General features: G+C 36.7%; 2 protein-coding genes across 2 annotated transcripts in view; one reads left to right on the top strand and one right to left on the bottom strand.

The window, feature by feature from the left end:
- Window positions 1-255: 255 nt before the first annotated feature.
- On the top strand, window positions 256-7,715 carry LOC120483384 (uncharacterized). Its single transcript, XM_039678351.2, has 9 exons — window positions 256-415; window positions 1,379-1,591; window positions 1,863-1,981; window positions 2,143-2,412; window positions 2,964-3,007; window positions 3,765-3,836; window positions 3,941-4,003; window positions 4,627-4,665; window positions 7,146-7,715. The coding sequence occupies exons 1-9, from the start codon at window positions 347-349 to the stop codon at window positions 7,574-7,576; spliced, it is 1,320 nt and encodes a 439-aa protein (XP_039534285.1). The 5' UTR covers window positions 256-346; the 3' UTR covers window positions 7,577-7,715.
- Window positions 7,716-8,803: 1,088 nt separating this feature from the next.
- The window catches only part of qars1 (glutaminyl-tRNA synthetase 1), a 61,300-nt gene continuing 44,281 nt past the window's right edge, over window positions 8,804-25,822 (bottom strand). Inside the window, exons 17-23 of the mRNA XM_039678350.2 lie at window positions 21,479-21,625; window positions 10,856-10,957; window positions 10,664-10,756; window positions 10,278-10,405; window positions 10,096-10,162; window positions 9,151-9,276; window positions 8,804-9,064 (exon numbers count right to left, since the gene is read on the bottom strand). Of these exons, the coding sequence (XP_039534284.2) occupies window positions 9,014-9,064; window positions 9,151-9,276; window positions 10,096-10,162; window positions 10,278-10,405; window positions 10,664-10,756; window positions 10,856-10,957; window positions 21,479-21,625 (714 nt within the window). The 3' untranslated portion in view covers window positions 8,804-9,013. The remainder of the gene's footprint in view (window positions 9,065-9,150; window positions 9,277-10,095; window positions 10,163-10,277; window positions 10,406-10,663; window positions 10,757-10,855; window positions 10,958-21,478; window positions 21,626-25,822) is intronic.

Here is a 25,822-nt window from a genome sequence, read left to right as displayed (position 1 = left end):
ATTCGTAGAATATGTAAATTTGTTCTTTTTACCTGGGTTATTTTATTATTATTTGTTTTGTTATCATTTTTTATGTTGTTTTAATGATTTGGCTTTACAAAATGTCACGCCAATAAAGCTTTATGAATTGTAGAGAGTGAGAGAGAGAGAGAGAGAGAGAGAGAGAGAGAGAGAGAGAGAGAGAGAGAGAGAGAGAGAGAGAGAGAGGGAGGGAGAGGGAGAAAGAGGGAGGGCGCACGCGAGAGTACTCGAGAGATAAGCCCATTTCTCGCGAGAGTTTTCCGTGCGACGGTTACCTAAACCCGATCGCGAAGTTTAGCTCTTTGGCTGTGCTCAGCTGCTCAAAATGACACTGTTTAAGTGTCACCATTGTATTGGAGAAGATAAAGCAGCAGAGGACACAGATCACGTGGAGGTTTGGTATTATTCATGTTATACATCAGCTGTTTTACCCTTAGAGAAAAGCCTTAGTTTATGTGAGCTAGCTGGCTAACGTTAGCAAAGCTCAGCTGACTCGATTCATATTTAGCTACCTTTTTCGTCAACACATTAACATTATATAGCTCTTTAGCCTATTGAAGTAGTTTTTTAATTAAATAAAGTTTTGCTTACCATTATGAATCTTTATCACAAGTTATAGAACAGTTATACCATCGTATAATATCCGTAACCTAGTTATTACCTTTAGGGAAAACCATATGGCTCTTCAGTTCAATTGTTTTTTAGCTTTTTTTACAAACCGATATATTTTATGAAAAACAAACGTTTAAAGGTCTAAAAACACACGAATAAACAATCACCACTGCTGCCATAGTCAAAATGTGACGCATTAAGTTATAAAATGCTATAAATCTTGCTGCCAAAACACAGTATTTAACGTTACTTTAATAAAACTAAAGTTACTATAAGAAATACTTTTTTTAATGGAAATTATATTATTTGGCATTGATTTCATTGTTAAGTGATTGTAAGAGCATTTTGCATCAAACTATCATTAATATGAGAAAAAAAATCCTCCATAAAACATACACGTACATTTTTTTTAAAGAATATGTGATGGAAGTTTTGCTGTACTGCATATAAGTTATGCTGATTTAAACACAAATTCGTTGTACTGCAATATTTGTTCAAAAACATGTTATTATAGAAATAATTTAATTTGAATCTTCATTAAGAACAATAAAAATGACCAAAAAAAAAAAAACCCTTCAAAAGTGAACTACAGTAATTAAATCTGAGGCAAAAAAATTGTTTAATTGGCGTTAATATTTCACAATGCAATTAAAATTGATGGTGACAGAGCAATAGAATCTTGACCTGGACATGTTATTGTGGAATTAATTCAGTGTTTTTTATTACCTGACTCATTGTATTGCAGAAAATCTTGCCACCAGGGTACAGTCATCTGCTGTGTCGTCATGAACTGCTGGAAATGTCAGGGGATGTTGAAAACTTTCGAGCGGGTCTTAAATTGCAGCTGACTACAGAAGAAGAGGTCAAAAAGTGGTTGGTGGACTTCCAAAAGACCTCAGCTTTAACATGGAGGAAATCCAGGACATACCCTGATTCTGGACGCTACAACAAATACAGAGTAGGAACAACCTGTTATGTGTGTGACAGAGCTTTAAAGGCAACCTGATATCAAAATTGAGTCTATACTTTCTTAAGATATTCCTGTTCTTATTTAATGCAATTCATCAGAGTAATAACATTCTCTAAAATGATTAACGATGATGTAAAAATGGTTACAATATTAAATGCAAAAGAGGTTTGAAGAAACCCCCCGATTCCATGTTCAGTTTAAACATTGAACGTAAGGCTATTCTCTCAAAACTGCTTAAGTACTGTATTTTGTATACCAGGTGGATCTGAGATGCCAACACAAAACGTACTGTTCATCATCCAAGACATCCAAAAATACCAACTGCCCTGCTACCATGTTTCTGATCCTCAAGAGACATATGTATGAAAGAAAGTCCAGGTGATATAAAAAATAAGACCATGGTGATGCACTACAAAACCACAAAATTTTTAACACCTGAACATTTTGTCATTAGTAATTTAAATTTCAATAGATCTTACAATCTATTTTGAAACTGCATTAAAACAAAATCCTGTCTAATCTAATCTATCCTTCCACAGATCAGGAGACCCACACATAGAAGAGGGCTATTTCCTTCATGTGAACTTGAGGAATGAACATAATCATAGACTGAACACTGCTGAGGTCATGAGGTGGAGAGATGTGTCTAATGACACCATTGAAAAGCTACATCAGCTCTACAGAACTGGTCACTCTCCTTCATCTGCTCTCAAAAGCATTAAATACAACCTGCAGGAAGAGGAAGGTGATAACTACATTTACGCTATTGCAGATCGATCCATTTGCCCGGACATTCAGTTCTGCTACAGGTCTGTCATTGAAGGGAGTTTCATAAACTATTGTAAAATCTATATTTAAAATGTGTTATGTAATGATAATGTAGTGAAGCTGTTTATGAGTCAGTAACAACAAATAATTTTCATTATAACAATATCTCTACTTCAAAACAATATTTGCATTCATGTTTTATTTATGCTTTGTTTTAATTCTAAATATTGTGATGTTCTATAAGATTTTAAAATTTGACAAACTTAACTAACAGATACTTATTGACCTTGACACAGTAATGACAGCCTATAGGTATCCTCCTTGTGATACCATTTTCTCTTTTATGGCTTCGTACATGTTGGTCACACCACACTGACCTTAATTTGGTGGCCAAAGTTTTCAATATATTACTCTTTCTAAAAGTATATTTTAATACAACTTTTTTTTCCACCACATTTATTTTACTTTGACATTTATGCCCCACAAATTGAAAACACGTTAATTGCAGAAGTGCATTAATTCTGTTTTATGTTAATATACATGTTGTTACTACTGAATAATGAGTCCTACTTTTTATCATATTTCACTACAGATTATACTACAAGCTTTTTCAAAAGTCATATGCTGAACCTGCAGGTAAGATGATTCTGGCAAACCAGTGTCTAGAAAACAGTTTAGAGCAGTGCAGCAGCGATAGATTTACTGTGGCCATGTTAATGAAGTGGGTCACACAGGTGTACGATGTTAAAGGGGACAGAAGAGTTTTGTAGATTAATCTGGCAGTTTTGATATGCGTTTGTGTGTGTAGTATATACAGTAATTAACATTTGAAGAGTATAAAAACCTTTCATCAAAGTTATACTTTTTTTTTTTTGATCAATACATATTCTTGTCTTAGGACAACTTTGAGGAACTTTATTGATCCACTTCAAATGTTGACCACTGTATTTTATTAACATTCAAAATTATACAACAAATAGTTGCTGTCCCAGATGCAAATCCATCTGTGCTAAAATACACAATAGAATCAGCTGTTAAAAGGGTGCATGCGGGGACTGATGTTGAACTCGGTTGCTGGGTTTTATTTAAAAGTGATAAAGAGGAAATAAACAAAGACAGTACTGGAAAAGGTATACGGATATATTGTGATTATACTGTTGTGTTTGGTAACAACAGCCTTTAGCAGTGACTACATTCACAATATAGCATGGCCTCTGGTATTTTTTACAATACGTGTATAAATAGGATGGATACTTTAATTTGAAAACTGCTACAAATATATTCAACATTTAAGTCATTTTAATCAAATCAAATGATATTAAATTACATGCAATTGCAGAAGATTTGTTATTAATCCCAGCATTTCTCTTGTGAAATATGGGTGTCTATTCAGAGAAGGACATTTCAGAAGAGCTTTTTAAACCATTAGAATTGGAACAGTCATGGGAGACAACAACAGTGACAGGTGAGTATGTCCCTGTTGAAATGAAACAAGACTATATCAATAATAGTTGTCTACAAAGAGATATAGAAATGATTTAACAGCATTTTGCCTTTTCTCTAAAACAGATGGACACACTACGTGCATTGAAGATGGAGTGTCTGTAACTACTCTACCAGTCATCACCACAGGTGAAACATCTAATCTTTTGTCACTTTGTTTGACTCAGTTCACATGTGTAGATATGAAACAGGTCAGCAATGCAAGAATTCATCAGTCAATCTGTCCATCATCTAATACTAAATAACTCCATTACTATAGCAAAACATGTCATGTTTATGATCAATGCATTTTCTTACATGCCAATGGCAAGTGTTGCAAAAAGTACATTTTTGTCAGATTTTCTGGAAGGGAGGACCCAAGAGCAGACAGATGTGTAGTCAACTTTACTGAGAAAGTAAAAAAACAAAAAAAAAAAAAAAAAACAGTGAGCCTCCTTATTCCAGTCCAATTCAAAATAGCCATACAAAGACTGGTTAGCCAGGTGAGAGTCCCACCAGGAGTCCATCCGATCAGTTATCAAATCCACATTTGTGGAAACAACAAGAGTGGAAGTCAGACAGGTGAGCAGGCCAGAAATTGAGATTAAACGGGAATAACTGGACAAACCTAAAATAGAGTCAAGGGGAAGCACAGGTCACAGGTCAAAATTTGTTTGTTTTGAATCTTTATGTGAGCTGTGTCTCAATGTTTTCTGATATTAAGATTTAATATGGAAGGAGACGTTTTGTTAATATGTATGTCTTCTGTTTAGAAGGAGAAGATTTTTCAGAAGAAAATGAGCCAGGCCCAAGTACGTATTTATTTATTTTTTTAAGGGTTAGTTCACCCCAAAATGAAAATTCTGTCAGTAATTACTCACCCTCATGTTTTTCCAACCCACAAGACTTTCGTTCATCTTCGGAACACAAATTAAGATATTTTTGATTAAATCTGAGAGCTGCCTCACTCCTCCATAGTGGCAGGTTGGAGGTAGGTTTCTATTGAAATTGAAACCTCCAGGCCCAGAAAGTTAATTAAAACATTGTTAAAATAGTCCAAATGACTACAGTGGCTCAACTTTAAGTTTGTCAAACGACAAGAATACTTTTTGTGTGCAAAAAAAAAAAAAAAAACTTTATTCAACCTTTCATCTACTGTATGGGCCTCTGAGTGAGTTCACGTAGTGTAACAGTGCAGCGCTGCGTCATAACGTAGGCTCACTATTGGCCGACGCTGGTCATGAGTGTGATGCTGGCCAATAATAAGCCTACATTCTGACGCAGCGCTTCGCTGTTATATTATGTGAAATCACTCAGAGGCCCACACAGTAGAAGATGAATCGTTGAAAAGTCATTATTCTCGTCAGTTTAGGCACTGTAGTCACTTTGGACTATTTTTTTTTTTTACTAACTTTCTGGGCTGGCCGGTTTCAATTACATTAGAAGCCTATGGAGGAGTGAGAAAGCTCTCAGATTTAAAGTAACACCAGGGAACTTTTCAACCTTCATGATATATTTCCAAGTCTCTTGTGATGGTACATCGACTTACAATAGGTTGAATGACACGTCTGCCATAGCCTGACGGGGTCTGTAGCGTTTTTAATTGTACTTTTAAACGTCGGGTTTCGGGTAGTAACCCGGCGAACAAAGAGAACTACAAAATTCGACTGCTTGATGGCATATATGTCACTTCCACCACCACCCCACTTCCTTAAAATCGGACGTGCGAGCCAAATGTTATAGTCATGGCCGAAGCAGCACAGAAAAACAAGAAAGCAAAGGTTTTATCGGACGAAAGCAAAAAGAGAAAAAGAGAAAGTGATCGCGTTAAAGGCAGAACGAGGATCAACTTTGGGCCAGCGGACTAATAAGTATGTTATATTGCTTGCATACTATCTCTTTGGGTTTTTTTTGTCTGCCTTACTATGTTACGAAAGCTATCTTATCCTCCGTTTATCTTCAAAATAAAGTTAACTGGTGTTTTAACTTCTAAACGGCATGTACAAATTTGGTAGGGGCTACATTCTTCCAAGGAAATAATATAAGATGTACAAAATCATATTTTAGGATACCTAACATGTCTGTGATATTCGTTTATTTTTCTTGCCTCAAGCTGTAAAGCAAATCGATTTGTAAAATTTGCAGATTCATTTATCGTAGCTTGATATTATAATATATGGTTATTATCTACCACTCAAACATTGCATTGAAGTATCATATAGATTCAGTAAAATGGTAACCAATAAACTAGGCTACTATAATGACGCTGGCTTGTAAACATGAGCATCGCGATCATTTGTCGTTAGAAAAAATAAAAAATAAAACCCATGAAATTATATTCATATTACATGTTGAAATATATGCCACAGTACCTGGGATGAAGACATTTCACATGCGACGCAAGCAGAACACCTGCATGTGACCTCCTCCTACAGTGTTCAGGGCTATCATGGTTGTCAACAAATGCGCGTGCATGTAGGATGACAGAGTTTACGACAGCAGTAGAGGACAATACTGTTTCCCAACTGTAGGGGGACCCCGAGAGCAAAATACCTGGTGTTACTTTAATAAAAAATATCTTAATTTGTGTTCTGAATGTGAACGAAAGTCTTGAGGGGTTGGAACAACATGATGGTGAGTAATTACTGACAGAATTTTTTGGGTGAATGCATTTTACATTAAAGGGATAGTTCAGTCAAAAATTCTGTCATCATTTACTCACTTCCAAACTATATTCCAAACCTGTAGTTTTTTTCTTTCTGTTGAACGTTATTTTTAACTTACAGAATGTTAGTAACCAGACAATTGACGTTTCAGCAGCCATTGACTTCCATAGTAGGAAAAAAATACTATGGAAGTCAATTGACTTTATGCACAGCTGCACTACTTCCTGAACTTAAGCCAGCTCCCTTGTTTCCTGTCTGCCATTATTGGTCAAATTGATTAGTTCAGGTGTGCCTGACCTCAGTAGTCACGGCAACAATAATCAGACACACCTGAATTAATCAAGCTTGGCCAATAATGGCAGACAGGAAACAAGGGAGCTGGCTTAAGTTCAGGAAGTAGTGCAGCTGTGCATAAAGTCTATTGTTACCGTCAACTGTCTGGTTACTAACATTCTTCAAAATATTTTCTTTATTGTTCAACAGAAGAACGAAATTCGTACAGGTTAGGGACAACATAAGATTAAAATGATGGCAAAAAAAAAATGTTTTGGAGGGTGAACTATCACTTTAATAAGACTAATTCTGTTAACAGACAACAGTCATTATCATTGTATCTATCTGTTAAGGCGGAGCTGAAGAAGTCGTCGGGTCTTTGGATGGACAGCTCGAGGAAATTTTTGGGATGCTAAAAAAGAAGCTAAATGAGGATGCAAGTTTTACACCACCTATAAGAGCGTTTGTGTCCAATTTCTTTCAAATAAAGACTGACAGTGCTCTGCAGTCATCACTTTTTTGTTTTGGTAAGGCCACGCAGACAATCAATCAGATCAGTGTAGAACCTGCTCCAGGTCCACGGAGGAAAGGGGCTCTGGCTGGACGTAGAGCTGTTGGCAGACCCCCAAAGAGCTCAAGAAGAGAGCACCCATACTGCAACAGCAAATCCAACAATCCCCAAACTCTCACATTCTGTTTGCAGGAAAATAACTCCCTTGAGAAGACAGTCCCCAACACACCACCACCAGCTTTTGGTTTGTGTGAAGGTCCAACTACTGTCTAGAGGATATTAAATTAATAAGTCTTAAGAAGCTGGGCTTTACAGAGAACATCATGAAATCATCTACTTTATATTTCTGGTCTTCTTGTGCACAATTCATCAGTGCATGTTGTTCTAGAGGAGGAAATGTTTGTTTGTATATTTAATTACAATATAATGACTTATTGACTTTGTTCTGATGTGTGGGGATGAAACACACTTTTCACTATTATGTAAGTTCCACCTTACCTTTTTTATAATTGAATGTTTAACTCTGCAGTGTCACATTATGGAAGTAAATTGGGCTGCTAAAGCCGTTTCATGTTCGCTTATAATGACTGTCATATTTTTAAAGGTGTCCAGACACCTAATGTTATGGTTACCTTTAAGGTTAACAACCTTATATAAAAAGAAAATTTGTTCATAATATCCTCAATTTCTTGATTTTTTTTTTTTTTTTTTTTGGGCAATGATCTTTACTATTGTGTGTACACCACTTAAGTTTTATTCAGATCCAGTACTGCATCAAGCTGTCAGTGGTGGCCAGTTTAATGTGATTTCATTATTTACAAAACATGACAAATGGTCCAATCTTACTCTTTATGCACATGGACAAAAAATTATTATGCATCGTTTTGCCATTTTTTATTTTTTTTTTTGATGACAAAATATCACTTGTCAATTATTTGTAAATTTCTGGGTTTTGTCCCATGAATGGTAAGGTATGATAGAATAGTTTTGCTTTATAGACAATGTACAAATAGCTTGTTATTTCGGGCACTACAAATGTGTAGTTATAGGTATAATACTTGCCTTTGTAAAGTACTCAATAAACCTGTAAGATCATGATTAATACCAATATATCTGTGATTAAAATATTTTATATCTCATTGCTGTCATAAATGTCTTAAGAACAAAATAATATTTTGAAAATTCACTGAAATTAGGACATCATCTTTGGAACCGTAAACATTTTATGAATTGGAAATGCACTAACCCTAATCTGGTATTCTGTTTGGATATTAATACAATTCACCCATGCAAAATTAAGTGTATTTGTTGGTAATGCACTGGAAAGCTTGATCTTCCAAAAAAGGTTATTTCAAATGGAAATGCATTTACCATGTTAAAAACTATCCCAAAGTCATTTTTCTATTAATTGACAACTACGGGTTTTATGGGATTTGTGCGATTAAATTACAAAGATGCATTTGCATCAAACACATTTACATGTATTCACAAGTCAAAATCTTAAATGAAATTGTTTATTTTGTTGATGACAAACCCCAGCAGAATGAATAAGTTGTACAAAATATCTTGGCACCTGAGAGTAAAAACAGACTTTTCATAGTATGAATAGAATACAAAGATTTCCCCAGATTATTTGAATTTGTTTTAAATTGAAAACTGCTTTGTGATGCATGGTTGATGTCAAAGAACAACTTCTTTCTTGTAGCCCAATCATATCTTTCCTCGGTCCTCCTTGAGAGTAACGGTTCTGTTGAATACCAGCTGGGGAGGAAGAAGTGACAGATGAGACAAGTGTTTTCCTCTACTGTATGTTCATCTTTTTGACAATTTAATGTTTCTGGAAATACCTTTTCAGATGTGCTATCAGGGTCCAGGGAAAAATAACCCACTCTTTCAAACTGAAATTTATCAAACACTTTGGCCTTGCCCACGGAACGATCCACCAAGGCACTTTCAATCACTGTTAAGGAATTCTAGCAATGACAACAAATAATAATAATTATAAGCAACCAATTCTTTTTCAAAATGTTACTCAATAATTGTAACCAAAATGTATATATTATTGCATTAATTTTTCAAGCCATGATTGACTTTTCTAGATTAAGGCCGTGCGTCCACCAAAGCGTTTTTAGCCAGCTGAAAACGCCAGACGCTCTGCTGAAGACGCTGTGTTTTGGGCGCTTGAGAGCGTTTTGGCAGCGTAGCGTTTTTTCTGTTGAGACGTTTCGTTGCTATGATACAGAATACCCGCAGCACAGTTTATTTGTAACTAATTTCGCAGATAATTTATTTCATACTAAAAATGTATTTTTCATCCATTTTGTTCGGTTAGCTCTGCCAGCTGATGCCATTGTACAGAAAGAATGTTGTGACAGTTGGTCAGTGTGGTTTAGTCCCGCCTCTCCTCCACTGCGATTGGACGGCTGGGTAAGAAGTGACAGTGATGAGCACTGCGTTTTATCCAAAGTTGAACATTTTTCAACTTTTAGCAACCAGTAAAAAAGCCTGGGCGCTTGGCGCTTCAGCGTGAAAAAAAACGCTCAGCGCCTCGTTACGCTCATGGCATTTAAAAAACGCGGTGCTCCCATTGAAAAAAATTGAAAACATACGCCAGGCGCGTGGAAAAACGCTTTGGTGGACACATGGCCAAAGGCCTACTCCTGGCTTAATTTAAACTCTGTCCGGGAAGCTGCCTCTTACAGTTTGCACTTTGTTGCATTGCACATTTTAGTTTGTTGTAAACAAACTTTATTTAAAAATCATAGTTTATCCTATATAATGTATTGCCTTACAGGGTTAATGTCACTCAGGAATCCAGCAGGAACTTCAGCTGAGTCCTCTGGGTGTTTATGGAGAAAACTACAGACAAAAATATGAGAGTGAGGGTAAAACACAGTCTGTGAAAAAGACGTAAGACATGAAATATTAAAATGAAATAAAAACCGTTAGTTTGTCAGCACACAAGGAAACTTACAGGCTTTCATACAGGCGCACTTCACACCGCAGTGGCTCGCTCACCCAATGAATGAATGCTTTGGGTTTCTCCCCAGAGTCTGAGCTGACACACGTCACCTCTAGCTCACACACTTTACCACAGTTATCCTGACAAGAGAAAAGACATTTAACTCTACAAAGCCTACTGTATTATGTATATTTGATATGCAAATTTCTAAGGCCTCTAAATTATTAACATGATCAAAACTTTGCTGAGAAGTCGTTGTACACAAACTTCAACATGCCTTATGATCAATCAGCTTATTTACCAAAAATATTCTCAACAAAAACATATGCAAATAAAAAAATTAAATAAAAAAAAGCAAACTAAGTGGATCATGTGAGTTAAGTGAGTGGGTGTTTCACCTTGATGACGCGCTGTACAGAGATGACGTATCCTGCATGTCTCAAGCCTACCGGCTGATCTGGAGTCAGGCGCTTGTAGCCCTTCTCCATTACCTACAGCAAACACAAAACAGCAAAAATGCTCACCTCTGCATATATGGGATACTGGTTCAATTCAAAACAGATCCTCATATGAAATGATCTTAAAAACACCTCTCTAAAGTCACTCTGCTCAATAAAGATGGTCTTTGAGAAGGAAACCACGTGGCTGCCCTTGGCTTCATTGGCTGGGAAGTCTGGGACTCGAAGCTCCTTCTGAATGGGGGGAAAAACAGATGAGTGATGCACTGCCGTTATAAGAGTGCGCTTCGCAGAAAAAAGAACACATTGATGCTAAATTGATGCGAGGTAATTAATTAGTTCATAATTAATATCATTTAGATTTGTTTTTGTTTTTACATAAATGAATACTGTAACATTGCAGTGTTTTTTGTTTTATTTTTGCAAGAGATATTTTCTATTTAGTAATGGACTGTTTTTTTTTAATGCAAGCTTTTAGTTAAACTAGAGAGTTAAACAAATTATTTCATTTCCATCTGTTATTTATTATTTGGCAAGTAGCCACATAATCATGATAATGTACCATCAGCCAGTCTGTGACGGAGACTCAAATGAACTCGGGTTGAGATCCATGTGCAGTTTATTATATAACTGGAGTGTCAACAAACAAAAAAAACAGGAGTCGGTCGAAGCACCAGGATTAACAGCAACGTAGATAAAGCAGCAAATGTCATAGTCTCGCGTAGCCAGACCTTCAGACTGACAATCTTATAATCCGTATTTTCCGCATTATAAGGCGCACTTAAAAGCCTTTAATTTTCTCAAAAAACGACAGTGCTCCTTATAATCCGGAGCGTCTTATATATGGATCGATTGGTTAACAACGCTTCGTGTTATTAAATTCGCCCGCAAAACTTGCGCTCGTGTCCATCTTATGCACGCTTTGTCACACGGCCAGTTCAACCTCGTATAAATCAGGTTATGTGTAAATCAGGTGCCCGCTCACGAGCGCTCACACACTGTCCCTGACGCTGCTCACTGAATGTTCATAAAGCGCTCCCCGTTCACAGTAACCGGGTCGTCTCATTCAAAACAGCCAGCTGTTGCTGTCAGCGAGCCGCCGCACATTAAATACTCACATGAGTCAGGCTGCGAATGTAAGTTACATGCCCGCCCCAGCGCGCTCACGCTTACTAAATAAATGCCTCACCTCCGGCGCAGCGCACTCGCAACATTTCCTTTAGCCTTTAGCACATCTAATGGGTGCATAACGCAAACCCAGTCAAACGTTTGACTGCAGGTGCGCCCCCCGGAAATCCGATAGAATTCAACCAATCAGATGACGACTTCAACATTCCTGAAGTGTTTCCAGTTAAGTGTACCATATGCATCAGACGTTTAGTCAACGCTCCGTGGGCGTGACGTCTGAGGCTGAGACTACAAACGTCATAACGGGCAGGTGGTCAGGGCTGGCAGCGAACAATCACAGAGTAATCCAAAGTAGTGGAAGTAGTGCTGGCCGGTATAATGTTCATACCGCTTATTGTTCATACCAGTGTATATTTTTGTTATTATATTAATTTTTAATATACCACCATACTGATGTATTTCATTCGCTGCGCTGCACGACACTGTTTCAGACGGACCCTTTACAATGTTGCACTTCTAAGCAACGACATCCCATGAGGCCTTGCGTCAAAAGTGGGCGCGCCTTCCGGTTTGAAGTAAACAAAGCACGATTTGACATGCTTGACACTCGTTCATTCAACAGTTGACAGTCATTCAAGTTATAGCGATCCACACTAGCTAACGATGTGGGAACACAACCTCAACGAAATTAAAAAGGGTGAAATAACAGTACCTTAACCCTCCGCAGTAGTTGATTGGCAGTATTATAATAACATTATTAATAATCAATACTCATAAAGGCATGGTGACAGACAGTTGTACGAACTGACAAACAATTAAAATAAAAAATACACACTTAGTCATTGTGTTTTGGAGTTTATTCAAAATTATAAATGAATGTGCTACTTGAATACAGTAACTGGCACATTTGGTATTCTGTCAACACAGGCTTTGATCCTGAGTTTAGGTGCAACATCAGTAGAGAACAGTCAAACACATGCTGATAAAAGTTTATAGAATATTAAGAATTTAAACAAATGTACACAGGAAGATTCGTCGTCTTTTGGGAGGTGATGGAAACTAGTCGTTGGCAGGATCAGAGACGGGCTCTGGCAGGATCACTCAGATTTCGTTTTCAGCTTATGTTCAAAACAATCACGTTTAAGCCACTGAATTAGTTTAGTCCGGTTATACATACAACCGCGAACAGCACATGTTGCCCCTGAGCTCCGTAACGACATCTCTCATAAAGATTTGCGTCTTTAAATTGTAAAATAGTTCTCCGAAAAACAGCTAGCCTCTTCGCTAACTAACACACAAAATACCATTGGAATGCTACTTCCGCCGCCTCACCGGAAGTTTCACCCACTTTATTTTTTACAGGAGCGCCCCTCGGAAACTTGTGGATAGACTATGGGTACACAGCAGTGCTCTGGTGTTACGTTACAGGGAAGATGGATGCCACAGAACTATGGCAATATTTTCCTGTCAAATGTCGAGAGCGCACTATTGTATTGCGAATCTCTCTGCTTGTGCATGGGATATAATGTGCCGCGTGCGCTCTCAGATAAACGCTGCTCTTGGAAGAATAGCTCAGAGAATCCTGCACATAAAACGTGTTCAGTGCAATCACGAATCTATCCTCTTCCCCAGATAACAATTGTAGGTTATAAGAACGTTTTCATAACGTTCTCATTAAGTTATAAAACATTATTTCCGAATGTTTTAGGAACATTCAAAACATCCAGTTTTTTAGACGTTGTATTAACGTTATTTCTTGGTTATAAGAACGTTATTCAAAACGTTATATGAACGCTCAGTTCTCCTGTTATATAAATGTTGTATTAACGTTTTTGCTTGGGTATAAGAACATCATTCAAACGTCATTAGAACGTTCAATTCTCCCATTATATAAACATTGTATTTTAAAGTTATGTCCTGGTTATAAGAAAGTTATTAGAATGTTAAGAAATAACAATTTAATTAAATGCTTTCAACACCTGATTATGCATGAAAAAAAAATAAAATAAATACGTCATACACCAGAAACCAGCTTAATTTTGAAAAAAAAAAAAAAAGAAAAAAAAAAGTGATATAAATTTTTGGTCAAACCACCCAGCACTAAGTGGAAGTGTGCGTCTGTTTCTATAGGAACCGGAGCTGCAGCTGCAGTGACTTCACCCAGGGCTGGACTGGGAAAAAAAATAAATAAAAAATTAGCCCTGGCATTTTGGCCCTGATTGGCCCACTATGATCATAACCATCACTCATCTTTGATACTAGTATCGGAAATGAATTCCTCATTATTATAGCTCCACAGGCCCCTTTTCTACCCCTTTTCTGATGTGCGTCTGTGAGCAAGTCCTTTTAAAGCGGCCCCTTTAAATAAAATACCCGCTCTCCAGGTCGCTGAGTTCACGGTCGGTTCAACTCCCCCCGTTCGGCCATTTTTTGTAGTTTGATTAGAGATATACGACTACTATAACTTCAAAGAACATTTTTTATTCACACGTTAACAAAATGTCAACAACGGAAGACTTGTCCATCAAGCCTTACATATTCGAGCCAGAGCGAGCGATTTGAAAAAGACGACGACGAACCTGCAGAACAACGTCTTCATATGGATGCAGTGGTATGTAAGTTAACTGTTTTGTGTTATAAGTGAAAGTCGATTATTTCTCACCAGGGTTCGTACACCTTTTCCTAGGTCAAATTCAAGCACTTTTCAAGCACTTTCAAGGTCCATTTTAAAGCTTTTTCCAGCACCTTATCCACCGTAAATTACAAAACAATGCATAGTAAAAAAATATTATTTAGCAGTTTTTCCACATTAAAAGAGATAGGCTAATATGAAATATACAGCCAAAATTGTGTTTCGTAATAGCAGAAGGATCAGATATTGAAGCAAAACACGGGTTTTATTTTTTAAAATGTTGTTGGAGGATTTGATCCAAATGACATAGGGGTGGGCGGTATGACCAAAATTCTGTTTCACGGTAATATTAATTTTATTTCACGGTAACGATATTAGTTATTATCAGTAGTATATATCAGTAGTTATTTATACATGTAGTTATTCTCGAAAAATCATCAAGGGCTTTGTATACTAAATAAACCCAAATACTTCAGAAATGAAAAGTTCTTCTCCCTGTTTGACCTTTTTTGGCAAATAATTTATTAAGTAAACTATTTTCAGCTAAATATAGTGAACAATAGTGAACACTGACTGATATTAAATACAACTCATAGGTGCAATTAAACTTTAAATAAAGTGTTGCTGAATAATTTTTCAATCTCATGTTATTGCTTTACCTCATCAATCAGTTCAATATCAATATCTATTCTAAATATTTTATTTTGAACTATTCTATTCATAATAAATTAGTAACTTCCTTTTAATTTGGTAGGATAATATTAGCAATAATATTATGTTTAAATGTGTTCCCTGGTACATTTTTCTGGCTTGTTTTGCTCTTTTGTGATATCTGGCAACCCGTCACCTGACGTTCAGTTGTGTCAAGTTCAGAAGTGACTAGAAGGATAGCAGCAGTAAGAAAACCGAACAGCATCTACTGTTAATGTTGACTAAGTAGTTTATATTATACACACCTTGTAACTGCGTCATTATTTATTATATGTTACCACAACCGGTACACACACACGTGCTGCCTATTTAGTAATTTTGCCTCAGGTAGGCTGCCGAATCCAAGACTACCTGGAGGAGGTGCTCTGAGTTCGGCTGCTGCCGAACCGTGCCGCGGTTCGCGTGAATGTGAAAGAATCACGGAATCACTAAGTAAAGTGTCCTGCGCATGCGTTTTAGCTGATTATGATGTATTTAGTTAAATAAAACACATGTAAGGGATGACAGTGTAATGTTGATTTACCTTGGATACGAGTGAGAGTGAGTCTGCAGTGTACTCAAATTATTAGAAGTCCACTTTCTCCTGCGTTTGCAATCAGCAGTGAGCCAAATGCAATACACAACCTGTGTTGTTCACTCAGCTGCGCATAATAACACCAAATTAATAAAAAAAAAACGCAATAAATACAGTAATGTTTTTTTTTATTAATTTGGTGTTATTGTTTCTATCATGCGTCGTGCACGTTTGTGATGACGTAAGATGCACGCAAATGCGCGGGCGGCGCGGCACCAGGAACACCGGGAACAATCACGCTCGGCCCACAGCAAAGATTTATTTCGCCATTTAATAAACGAAATATTCAGTCAGATAGGTATTTGTTGTGTAAGAAACAGTTACAATTTCAAGCACTTTCAAGCATTTTATCCAAAATTTAAGCACTTTTCAAACCTTGAAAACACATCATCAAAATTCAAGCATTTTCAAGGATTTCAAGCACCCGTACGAACCCTGTCTCTCATTAAAACAAGCACACTGACAAGATATATGACTATGGTCTAATCTTACCACTAAAAACCTGTATTGATAATAATATAACTTACGTTTAGAAAAGCATCAGAAAAACTACAAAATCGGAGCAAGAAATAATAATGGCGGACTGCTTGAAGTGTTGTGGCGGTAGTCAATGTCCTTATTTGTCAGTTCCGCTGCTAATACTGTGACGTAATTGTTCAAAAAACGTAATAGAGAACCGAAAAATCTGAACAGGTTGAAAAATATGACCAAAACAGAATATAAAGATATAAACGAAGCACCTGAAGAGAATAATTTCATCTTTTCTGTACTTATAAGACTGCACCCCCGACAAATCTTGCGAGAATCACAACATGATTTACGGCAACGGTGTCACCCACATCCACCACAACATGAAGCACAAAGACACTTGCGCGCATTTCAGATGTGATTCTCGACGATGGACAAAGAAAACGCAGTCTGCTCAACCCATAAATAAATGCATCAATCCGGAAGTTTAGTTTGACTTCTTTAATGTACTAGTGGTAGATCTTTTGCCAAGCATGTCAGAGGTTACAGTTCAAGTTTTCTCTCTCTCAAAACTGAATATGTTCATCAGTGGTTACAGTTTAAATCAAGCAGGGACACATCAATGTAAAAGCATCACAGACTCGTTGCGCAATAACTAAAGAGCATTGCGCATGCATGCATTGAAGCTAATTATGTTGTATGTAGATAAATAAAACACAGGATGATAGTGTTGATGATTTACCTTGGATACAAGCTAGAGTGAGTCTGCAGTGTAATCGCACAAACATAGCACGTGGACTCAGGTCAACAAATTAATGGAAATCCACTGTCTCTTCAAGAATGCGTTTGCAATCAGCAGAAAGCCAAATGCGACACACAGTAAACCTGTGTTGTTCACTCAGCTGTGCAAAATAGCACAAAATTAATAAAAAAACATTCTGATTAATTCTGATTTCTATCATGCGTCGTGCACGTTTGTGATGACTTAAGATGCACGCAAATGCACCAGGATTCAATAGTGTGAAACCAGACCTACGCTGTGGGGGGCGCCGGGAACTATCGCGCTTGGGCCACAGCAAAACATTTATTGTTCCATTTAATAAACAAAATATTCAGTCAGATGGGTATTTGTTGTGAAACAGTGCTTGAAATTGTAACCATTTCTTTCACGTTTAAAACCTTGAAATGACAACATCAAAAATCAAGCATTTTCAAGGATGTCAAGCACCCGTACGAACCCTGCATATTGAGTGTTAATCTTTTCTCTATTCAAAACAACATGAGTGATGCGAATTGTGTTATACTAGTCTTTGCTAAAACTCAGCTGAGAGAGACCTTCGGTGGAGAATGTAAGGATTTTCAGGATTGGAATCTGTGCAAATTATTTCCCTTCTAAAACTAAAACGCTATACTAAAACCAGGGTTTCCATTGTTCGGTAATTACCGGACATTGGCCGGGAAAAAAATGAAATGTCCGACAAAAATAATCTCTCCGGTCAAATTGTCCGATTAAAATTGCCTAATAATCCCGCCCCCCTAACACAATCTGAATTAGAGAATAAACCTAAAATATATAAAGCAAAAATACACCGACCTTTGGCTATGTTATAAAGGAACAGGCTCTACCGTTTGAATGTTATTAAAGACGGCACATACAAGGATGTCAAAGTGACCAAAAAAGCCATGGGAACGTTTTGGTTCAACATCTGATAGATGCCTTGCAAGATCGGTTCCCCGAGGATTGCATGGATCTACTTCACTGTCTCGATGCGATGCCCTTCTGAATCCCTAGATATCCGCAGACACATAGTGGTAAGTAGGATCTGTTGATTTATTATACGGTAATTCTACAGAAACGTTCCCTTTTAGTATGGCAAGATGTCTTTATTTATTTATTTTTACTAACATTTAAATTTACACGACATTATTAGATTACTAAAAATTTTAAATATAAATAAAAATGTATATTTTTGTGCATTTATTTAAAGACGGCATGTACCCGTATTTTCCGCACTATAAAGCGCACTTAAAAGCCTTCAATTTTCTCAAAAAACAACAATGCGCCTATAATCTGGAGCGCCTTATATATGGATCAATTGGTTAATAACGCTCCACGTTACCTTACCTAACGCTAACGCTCAGCCTTACCTTACAAAAAACTAAAGACCAACAACATTTTCCAAACAGAAATGTTTCATTTCAAATTACAAATTAGGACTAGCAAGAACAGGTAGCATACACAAAAAGTCCTGTAAAATTAAACGAATAAATGGGCCTAATAATATGAATAAAAAAATTATAAACAAAAATATACATAAAAGTTTTAAAAGTAAATTAACTATAGGCCAGAATTTTGATAACTGAACTTTTGCCCAACGCACACGATAAAAATGTAAATGGGTTAATAACCATTGTACACACAAACTGCTGTAAAATTAAACGAATAAATGGGCCTAATAATATAACTAAAATAAAAATATGAACAAAAATGTAAAAAAAAAAATATATAGGCTAGGCCTACATAAATGTTTAAAAGTAGGCTAATTAATTTTTAGGCCAGATTTTGATAAGCCTAACTGATTTTTGTGATCTAATTGTGATTTAACACAATTAAAATTTAAATTGGCTTAGGCCTATATCATCTGTTCAAAAAAAAAATTGTAAATTAACTATTAGGCCACCAGACGCATTGCCTAATCTAACTTTTGCGCAGAGAGCACGGATGACAATTTAAATTGTCCCAAACTTAAAAAAAAAAAAAAAAAAAAAAGAAGAAGAAAAAAGAATTGCTTTCCTTATCTAGCCTACAGTTCTTTTGAGTTCACCTTCAAGAACACGAGTTTGGACAATGTCTGAGGCTTCAGACACATGCGGTGGTTTCTTGAAAGCAGCCCAGCAGCGGAGAAAACCCTCTCTGCGCTGCAGACTCGCTTGGGGATGCTGAATACAATGCAAGCAAGTTTAGTCAGGCGGGGAAAAGACGTGGAGACACTCCACTCCGCTCACATGCTCTGCTGCGAATGTAAGTTATGCCAAGTTCAGACGGCGCGATTTCAACGAAATCTATCCTGGATCAAGTTTGCCAAGATAGCCTCCCTGTCTCGAGTGTTCCTGCAGAGAGGGGGTTTTCACTGCAGAATCGGATCAAGACGAAGCAGCGAAGTTGCCGTTACGCGGCTTATGCGCATTGCAAGTTGTGGAGAGACGCTGCGAAGTTTTGATTTTAAGTCGGCAGCTGCACATTTCAGGACTGCAAAACAGCGTAAAAAGTAGCTTAAAATTACTATAAGTAGCTTAAGAGACAGTGTATAGGCCTAGTCATTTGTTTGTTCCAATTAATTTGACAAGGAGTCATTTCACGGTGGCCAATTTAAATGTTACCAGCTAAATGAGGCGCTACTGAGAGTGTGTAAAATTAAGTTCGCTTGAGTAAAAACTACTATTCAGATATTGTATGTGGGGAAGGGTGATTGGTTTGTTAAACTAATGTGAAACCATAGTTAAAAACAATTGGCGTTGATTGACGCCAATCAGACGTTCATGTTTTCATGGTTTTCGTCTATTTGAAAGTTATGCTAATAAACATGTTGCATTCTATACGGCCTGATTATGTCATTTTTTAAGTTACATAGCCTGCCTCCAGTTTTCCTCAACTTGACTAATTAAGAGGCGATATTTGACCGGCATATCATCAAAATGTCCGTTAAACTAAACCTTTGCCGGTCACTTTGACCGGCACCATTTTTTTCTAGCGGAAACTCTGCTAAAACTTAATTTTATTGTACGATAATATACTGGCTGTAAATTAGCAAGAAAAGCTTGTGTATATTATTACAAAATAAACCATTTTTATTGTGCGATAAGGATCGACTGGCTGTAATTAGCGATAAAAGCTTGTGTCAGCATGTCATTATTACAAAATAAAGGGTGATTTATAACTGATTTTTATTTTTTTTGTAATAATGACTAGGGCTGGGTACCGAGTTCGGTACTTTTTAGGTACCGACCGAATTGCCTCGTTACTACCGAGTATCGAAACATGTCTTGTTTTTAGGTACCAAATTTCGGTACCTAAGTGGTTAATCTCGTCAACGTCAGTGAAACAATAAGCATGCAGCAAGATTGGCTGTGGCGGAAAACACTAGTTTACACGGCTGCTCAGAGACGTAGCTCGTCGCACGTGAGTGTGAGTGTGTGTGTGTGTGTGTGCGCGTGTAAGCGTCACAACCCAGATGCAATATTTTCGACAAGATAATTGCCACCAAGACCAGTAAAACACAGTAAATCTGATAAGCGCACAGACACTTGAGAGTACGAAGTTTATCCGTCTTCAACTGCAAGAACTGGAGCACGTCACAGATGAACCGACACTCAACATATAGGATATTTGCCTCATAGACATGAGAAATAGACCTATAGACGGTTAAAATATGTCTACTTTAAAAAAACAACAATTAGAAATAAATAGTTTGATTAACGTTACCTAATCCATATAGGCGCGCACATTCACTACTGCAGGAATGACGAGTCAGCATCGCCATAATCATATTTGTTGCCAGCAGACTTATTAAACACTTGTTCATTAATAAACAATTAAAATATATCCTTGCTGTTGTTTCCCGACACATCCATAATCATTAGGCTACTGTTGCCAGTTTAAGCACTGTTACTAGTGCTTTGCGGCAAGCTTCAGGTGTGCTGAGCGCGAGGCATAAATCCCGCCCCCAGTAGCCTATATTTAATTTAATTCACATTTATTTGTATAGCATTTTTCACAATACATATAGTTTCAAAGCAGCTTTACAGAAAATGGATGTTTCTAAATTACAATTTAGAGTGATGTCAGAGGTGACAGTGTAATGCATTTCAATTAATTTTCATTCAGTTTCATTGTTATAGAGTGCATTAAGATAAGGCAGAAACAATGAGCTCATTGAAGTAAAGAATACATGTTGTTAAATTATTAGGAAACAGAAAACTTTAGCATTGGTGCTTTTTTACATACTCAAAATATGAGTGTGAAAAAGTCAACAAACTGAAAAAAAAAAATGTAGGTAATATTATATTGTTTAAAATGGTTCCATACAATTGGTATCGAAAAAGGTATCGTTCAGGAACCGGTATCGAAGTCAAGGTATCGGTATCAAACATTTTATTATGATACACAGCCCTAATAATGACTGGCTAGCTGTATATTATGCCTTATATGTAACAAACATTCATGCACTTCTGCATTTTGTACCTGTGCATTGGTTGGTAGGTTAGTGATGGTGACTTTCAGGGGCTCGAGTATGGCCATGGCACGAGGGGCGATGTCATTAAGGATCTCCCTTACACACGACTCCAACAGGTGTGGCTCCATGGTGGTCTGGGCAACAGTCACACCCACCTAAAAAAATTAAAAACAGATGCACGATTAATCACAATTTACATGAAGTCGCACTTAAACCGATTTGGCTTTTTCACGATTGTGAAATCCCAAAGGCTGCATTTATTTTTTATGTGCAGCTTGTCATTAATGTATGGCTCTGTAAACGCTGCTCCATCTGAAAGCTTTGTGAGCCTTGAGCCACGTATAACGTGCATTTGAAAAATCAACACAATGTCAAACATGTTTCCAAACATGAGAAGCATTTATGAACCAACTGTCCAACAAAAGACAACATTTAATAACATGCTTTTACTCCAAACTCTCTTCATAATGACAGTTGAGCATCCTTCTGTGAGATGATGTGGCTTCTTACACAGAATAAGACAGTCGTGTGTTTATTAGTCATGTTTAATCAATCAAAGCATTTCAATCTTCTATTTATTCAGCTACAGTGATAGTATGATGTCTGATAGGGATTTCCTTCCACAGCGGGACATATTTGATATGTCTGCGTGAGACTCCCCTCTGGTGTTCAGATGGAGCAGCATTTACTACCAATAAGCTGTGCTGCACTGACAAGCTCCGCATAAAATAATCAGTCTTTACCAAGAAGTGTGCGGTTTCATTGCGATTAATTGTGCAGCCCTAATCTCTAAACGCTGGATCAGAGCATTTCCAAAACAGCATGTCTTGTGGAGTGTAGTTTTATTTACCATGTGACTGTGTTGTCGACTGTCATTAAATTGTGATGTGATATACATGTGATAAATATATATATATATATATATATATATATATATATATATATATACGTATATATATATATTAGCAATACTCTAAGAAATCAAGTTTCTAATAAAAATATCCTTATCTTAAAGCTCAATTAAACCTTTATTTGAAAATAACTTAAAATTCAATCTGTTCCTCAAACAAAACTATATGACTTCAGAAAGTAACAGAAAATAAGTCAACTACCTTTATAATAGTTCTAAGGCGCTTTTACATCCAGACACAAAGCTTAAAAACTTTAAAACAATTTACTCCTAAAAATTACTTTTAATTTTTTTTAATGAATTATTCCTGTAAATGTCTTTAAAAGCATTAAATGCTGTGTTTTGAATTTGTGGTGATTAAGGTTGACTGACGTACATCATTTGCAGAGTAATCGGCACTGATAGTTGCTTTGTGATATATCCATTATCAATATCGATATTTTACAGCGATTTTAATTAATCTGGTGCATAGAGCCATTAAGGAGGTAATTTAGCTCGTAAATGAAGACCTTTTGTCACCTCAGAAAACAAGAAATAATTTGGTCTTTCTTAGGGGGTAGAAACCAGTCCAAACCAGTTACAGACAAGGAAAGTTACAGAAACTGGGAAGGAGGGGTTTTACGATGCCAAAGAACTGTATAAAATGGAAGCCAAAATCAAAATAAAATTACATTAAAGTGCCTCGATTTTGCTTTTTCAAATATTAACTGTTGTAGCATATGAACAAGAATCATGGTTTGTTCGTCTGACAACAATTAATGCACATTCCTTCTGAAATCCAAAGCTTTTACGCTCTGAACTTGCGAATGTAAATCAGGACTCTCTGCAATCTAAATTACCGGCACGATGCCAACATGTCTGGGATTAGATTGTTTTCTGACACCATTTACACTCTGCGATCTCTCCAGAGACATCGTAGACACCTTTCCGCTCACTGAACGTTTGTACGTGACACATAGGCTCACTATTGGCCAACAATGGTCATGTGTGTGATGCGTGTGACATACAACACAGAAGCGCTGCGCTGTCACACTACGTGAACTATCTCGAGGCCCAGAGAGAAGAAAATGAATAGTTGAATAAAGCCATTATTACTGTTTGTTTTTTGGCGCACAAAAAGTATTCTTGTCGCTTGATAAATTTAAGACTGAGACACTGTAGTTACTCTGACTATTTTAAAGATGTCTTTAACTTTTCTGGGCCGGCCCGTTTCAATCTCTTGGAAGCCTATGGAGGAGTGAAACAGCTCTCAGATTTAATCAAAAATATCTTACATTTGTGTTTTGTAGTTGAACGAAAGTCTTACGGGGTTGGAACAACATGAGGGAGAGTAATTACTGACAGAGTTTGCATTTTGGGGTGAACTATCCCTTTTATGGCATCTTTTTACGATTGAAGGCCAGTCTCACTAATATTATAGCTACTAATATGACTAATATAATGTCTCAAATCATTTTTCCCCACATTTCAAACATTTATTAGGCTTCAAAAAGTATAAACATTTTTCATTTAACCTCCTGGGGACCAAGGTGTATTTGGGGTCCTTGAGATGTTCTGACATGCCCTGACATCTGTGCTTTTTAAAGTTGCTTATAAACAGATGGTAACACTTTATTTGAAGGGGTGTGCATAAGACTGACATGACACTGTCATGAACATGAAGGAGTCTTTATGAATGTTTATGACTTTTGTCATTAAGTGTCATTCGGTAAATTATTAGCCTGACTTCGTCATACTCATATTCAAGTGAGAATATGAGTCTGAAACTCCTTCATTGGGCTTTGATTATGAGGCGTGTCGTAACCGAACCAGGACGAAAAAAAAAAAAACCTCTGCACTCAATTGGATAGTCGGTAGACCTACAACCAATCAGAGCAACGCAGTAAGTCAACTCCTTTGCATAGCGCAGTTTTCAAATACAGAACATAGCATAACTTTATTTATTTTAGAAGTTAAATAACGAGTGTTGCTTCTTTTACTTACTTCACCATGAGTCATCTTAATTCTCAATTCTCCAGCTGCAGTCATCTTTGACAAGTGCTCTTTGATAACGTGATGATTACGTCCCTGCAGATCATCTGTCCATCATCTTATAAAGCCCGCCCTGGCAATTTGATTGGCCCGATCATTTTTGCCTGATCATAATTACTCCTCAATGGATCGAGTCCAGACCGAACTTCCCGACCAAAAAATGTTGTGGGCGGAGTTCGGGCTGGCATCCAGGCTAGTAAATTATGACACTTTTAATGCAAAGTTGACATTGTTTAAAATGTAAATTATTTTAAACAATTTAAAAAATATATTTTAAATTTACCATTTAAAATGTCTTTGTTATGACAACTTGACATTAAAAAAAAGACAAAACATGTCTTGATTATGCCAATTATCATTAACCAAGAAATCATAACCTGTCACAAATATGTCATATCAAAATAATTATCAAACTTAAAGAAGTTATTTCGTTTTGCGTTAACATTACATTACCCTGTCATATGTGGTCGGTCGGTTTTGACTTTGGCCGTCATGACACCATTATAACTCATGAATATTTTACTTGTCCTAGTAACACATTGTACTAGTTATAAAGATGTCATTAAGGGTTATTACACTGTCAAATGCTTTAACAACAGTGTCATTAATATTTCCCCTTACCTCAAGTAAAGTGGAACACGTTGGACTAGTTATTAAGATGTCAAGTTGACAGGTTATGATTTCTTGATTAATGTCAAGTTGTCATAACAAAGCCATTTCTGTCTTTGTTAATGTCAAGTTGTCATAACAAATACATTTTAAACAATGTCAACTTTGCATTAAAAGTATCATAATTTACCGAATGACACTTAATGACAAGTCATAAACATTCATAAAGACTACTTTATGTTCATGACAGGTGTTATGTCATGTTTATGACAGTGTTGACATGTTAATGTCAGTCTTATGCACACCCCTTCAAATAAAGTGTTACCAAACAGATTAATGGCACAAGTGAAATTACACTATATTTAGCACAAACAGGGCAACATGTATGTACATGTTTGTATTTTTGAGAGAATATTGTTTATGCGTGGTTATTGAAAAAACAAAAAATGAAAGTTTCTGAAATAAGGCCACAAAACACATACGAAATATGCGTCCACAAGACTTCTGACTACTGGATGTTGTTTCCTAGAGTTTTTTCTTCACAATAATCTGAAAATCATTCTGCCTAATCGTTCACATAAAACTGTGAATTGGGTTATATTGTGAAAAACATTTTTTGTTTGCGAGGCAATATGCGAATGGGCGTGAACAGGCCAGCCCTCATCATGTATAATTAGGTGATTCTCACCCGAGAGAGACAAAGACACACATAATAATGAGCTTTTCATTCAGGTGAGTCAGACAAGAAAAAATTGAAAGGACAACATAAATACATACTTACATATTTTTTAGTCATACCTGG

This window comes from Pimephales promelas, chromosome 14 (assembly GCF_988280905.1).
Source record: "Pimephales promelas chromosome 14, fPimPro1.hap1.1, whole genome shotgun sequence".
In the NCBI taxonomy this organism is placed as follows: Eukaryota; Metazoa; Chordata; class Actinopteri; order Cypriniformes; family Leuciscidae; genus Pimephales; species Pimephales promelas.
The sequence above is the reverse complement of the archived record's forward strand: the minus strand, read 5'-3'. Positions and strand labels throughout refer to the sequence as shown.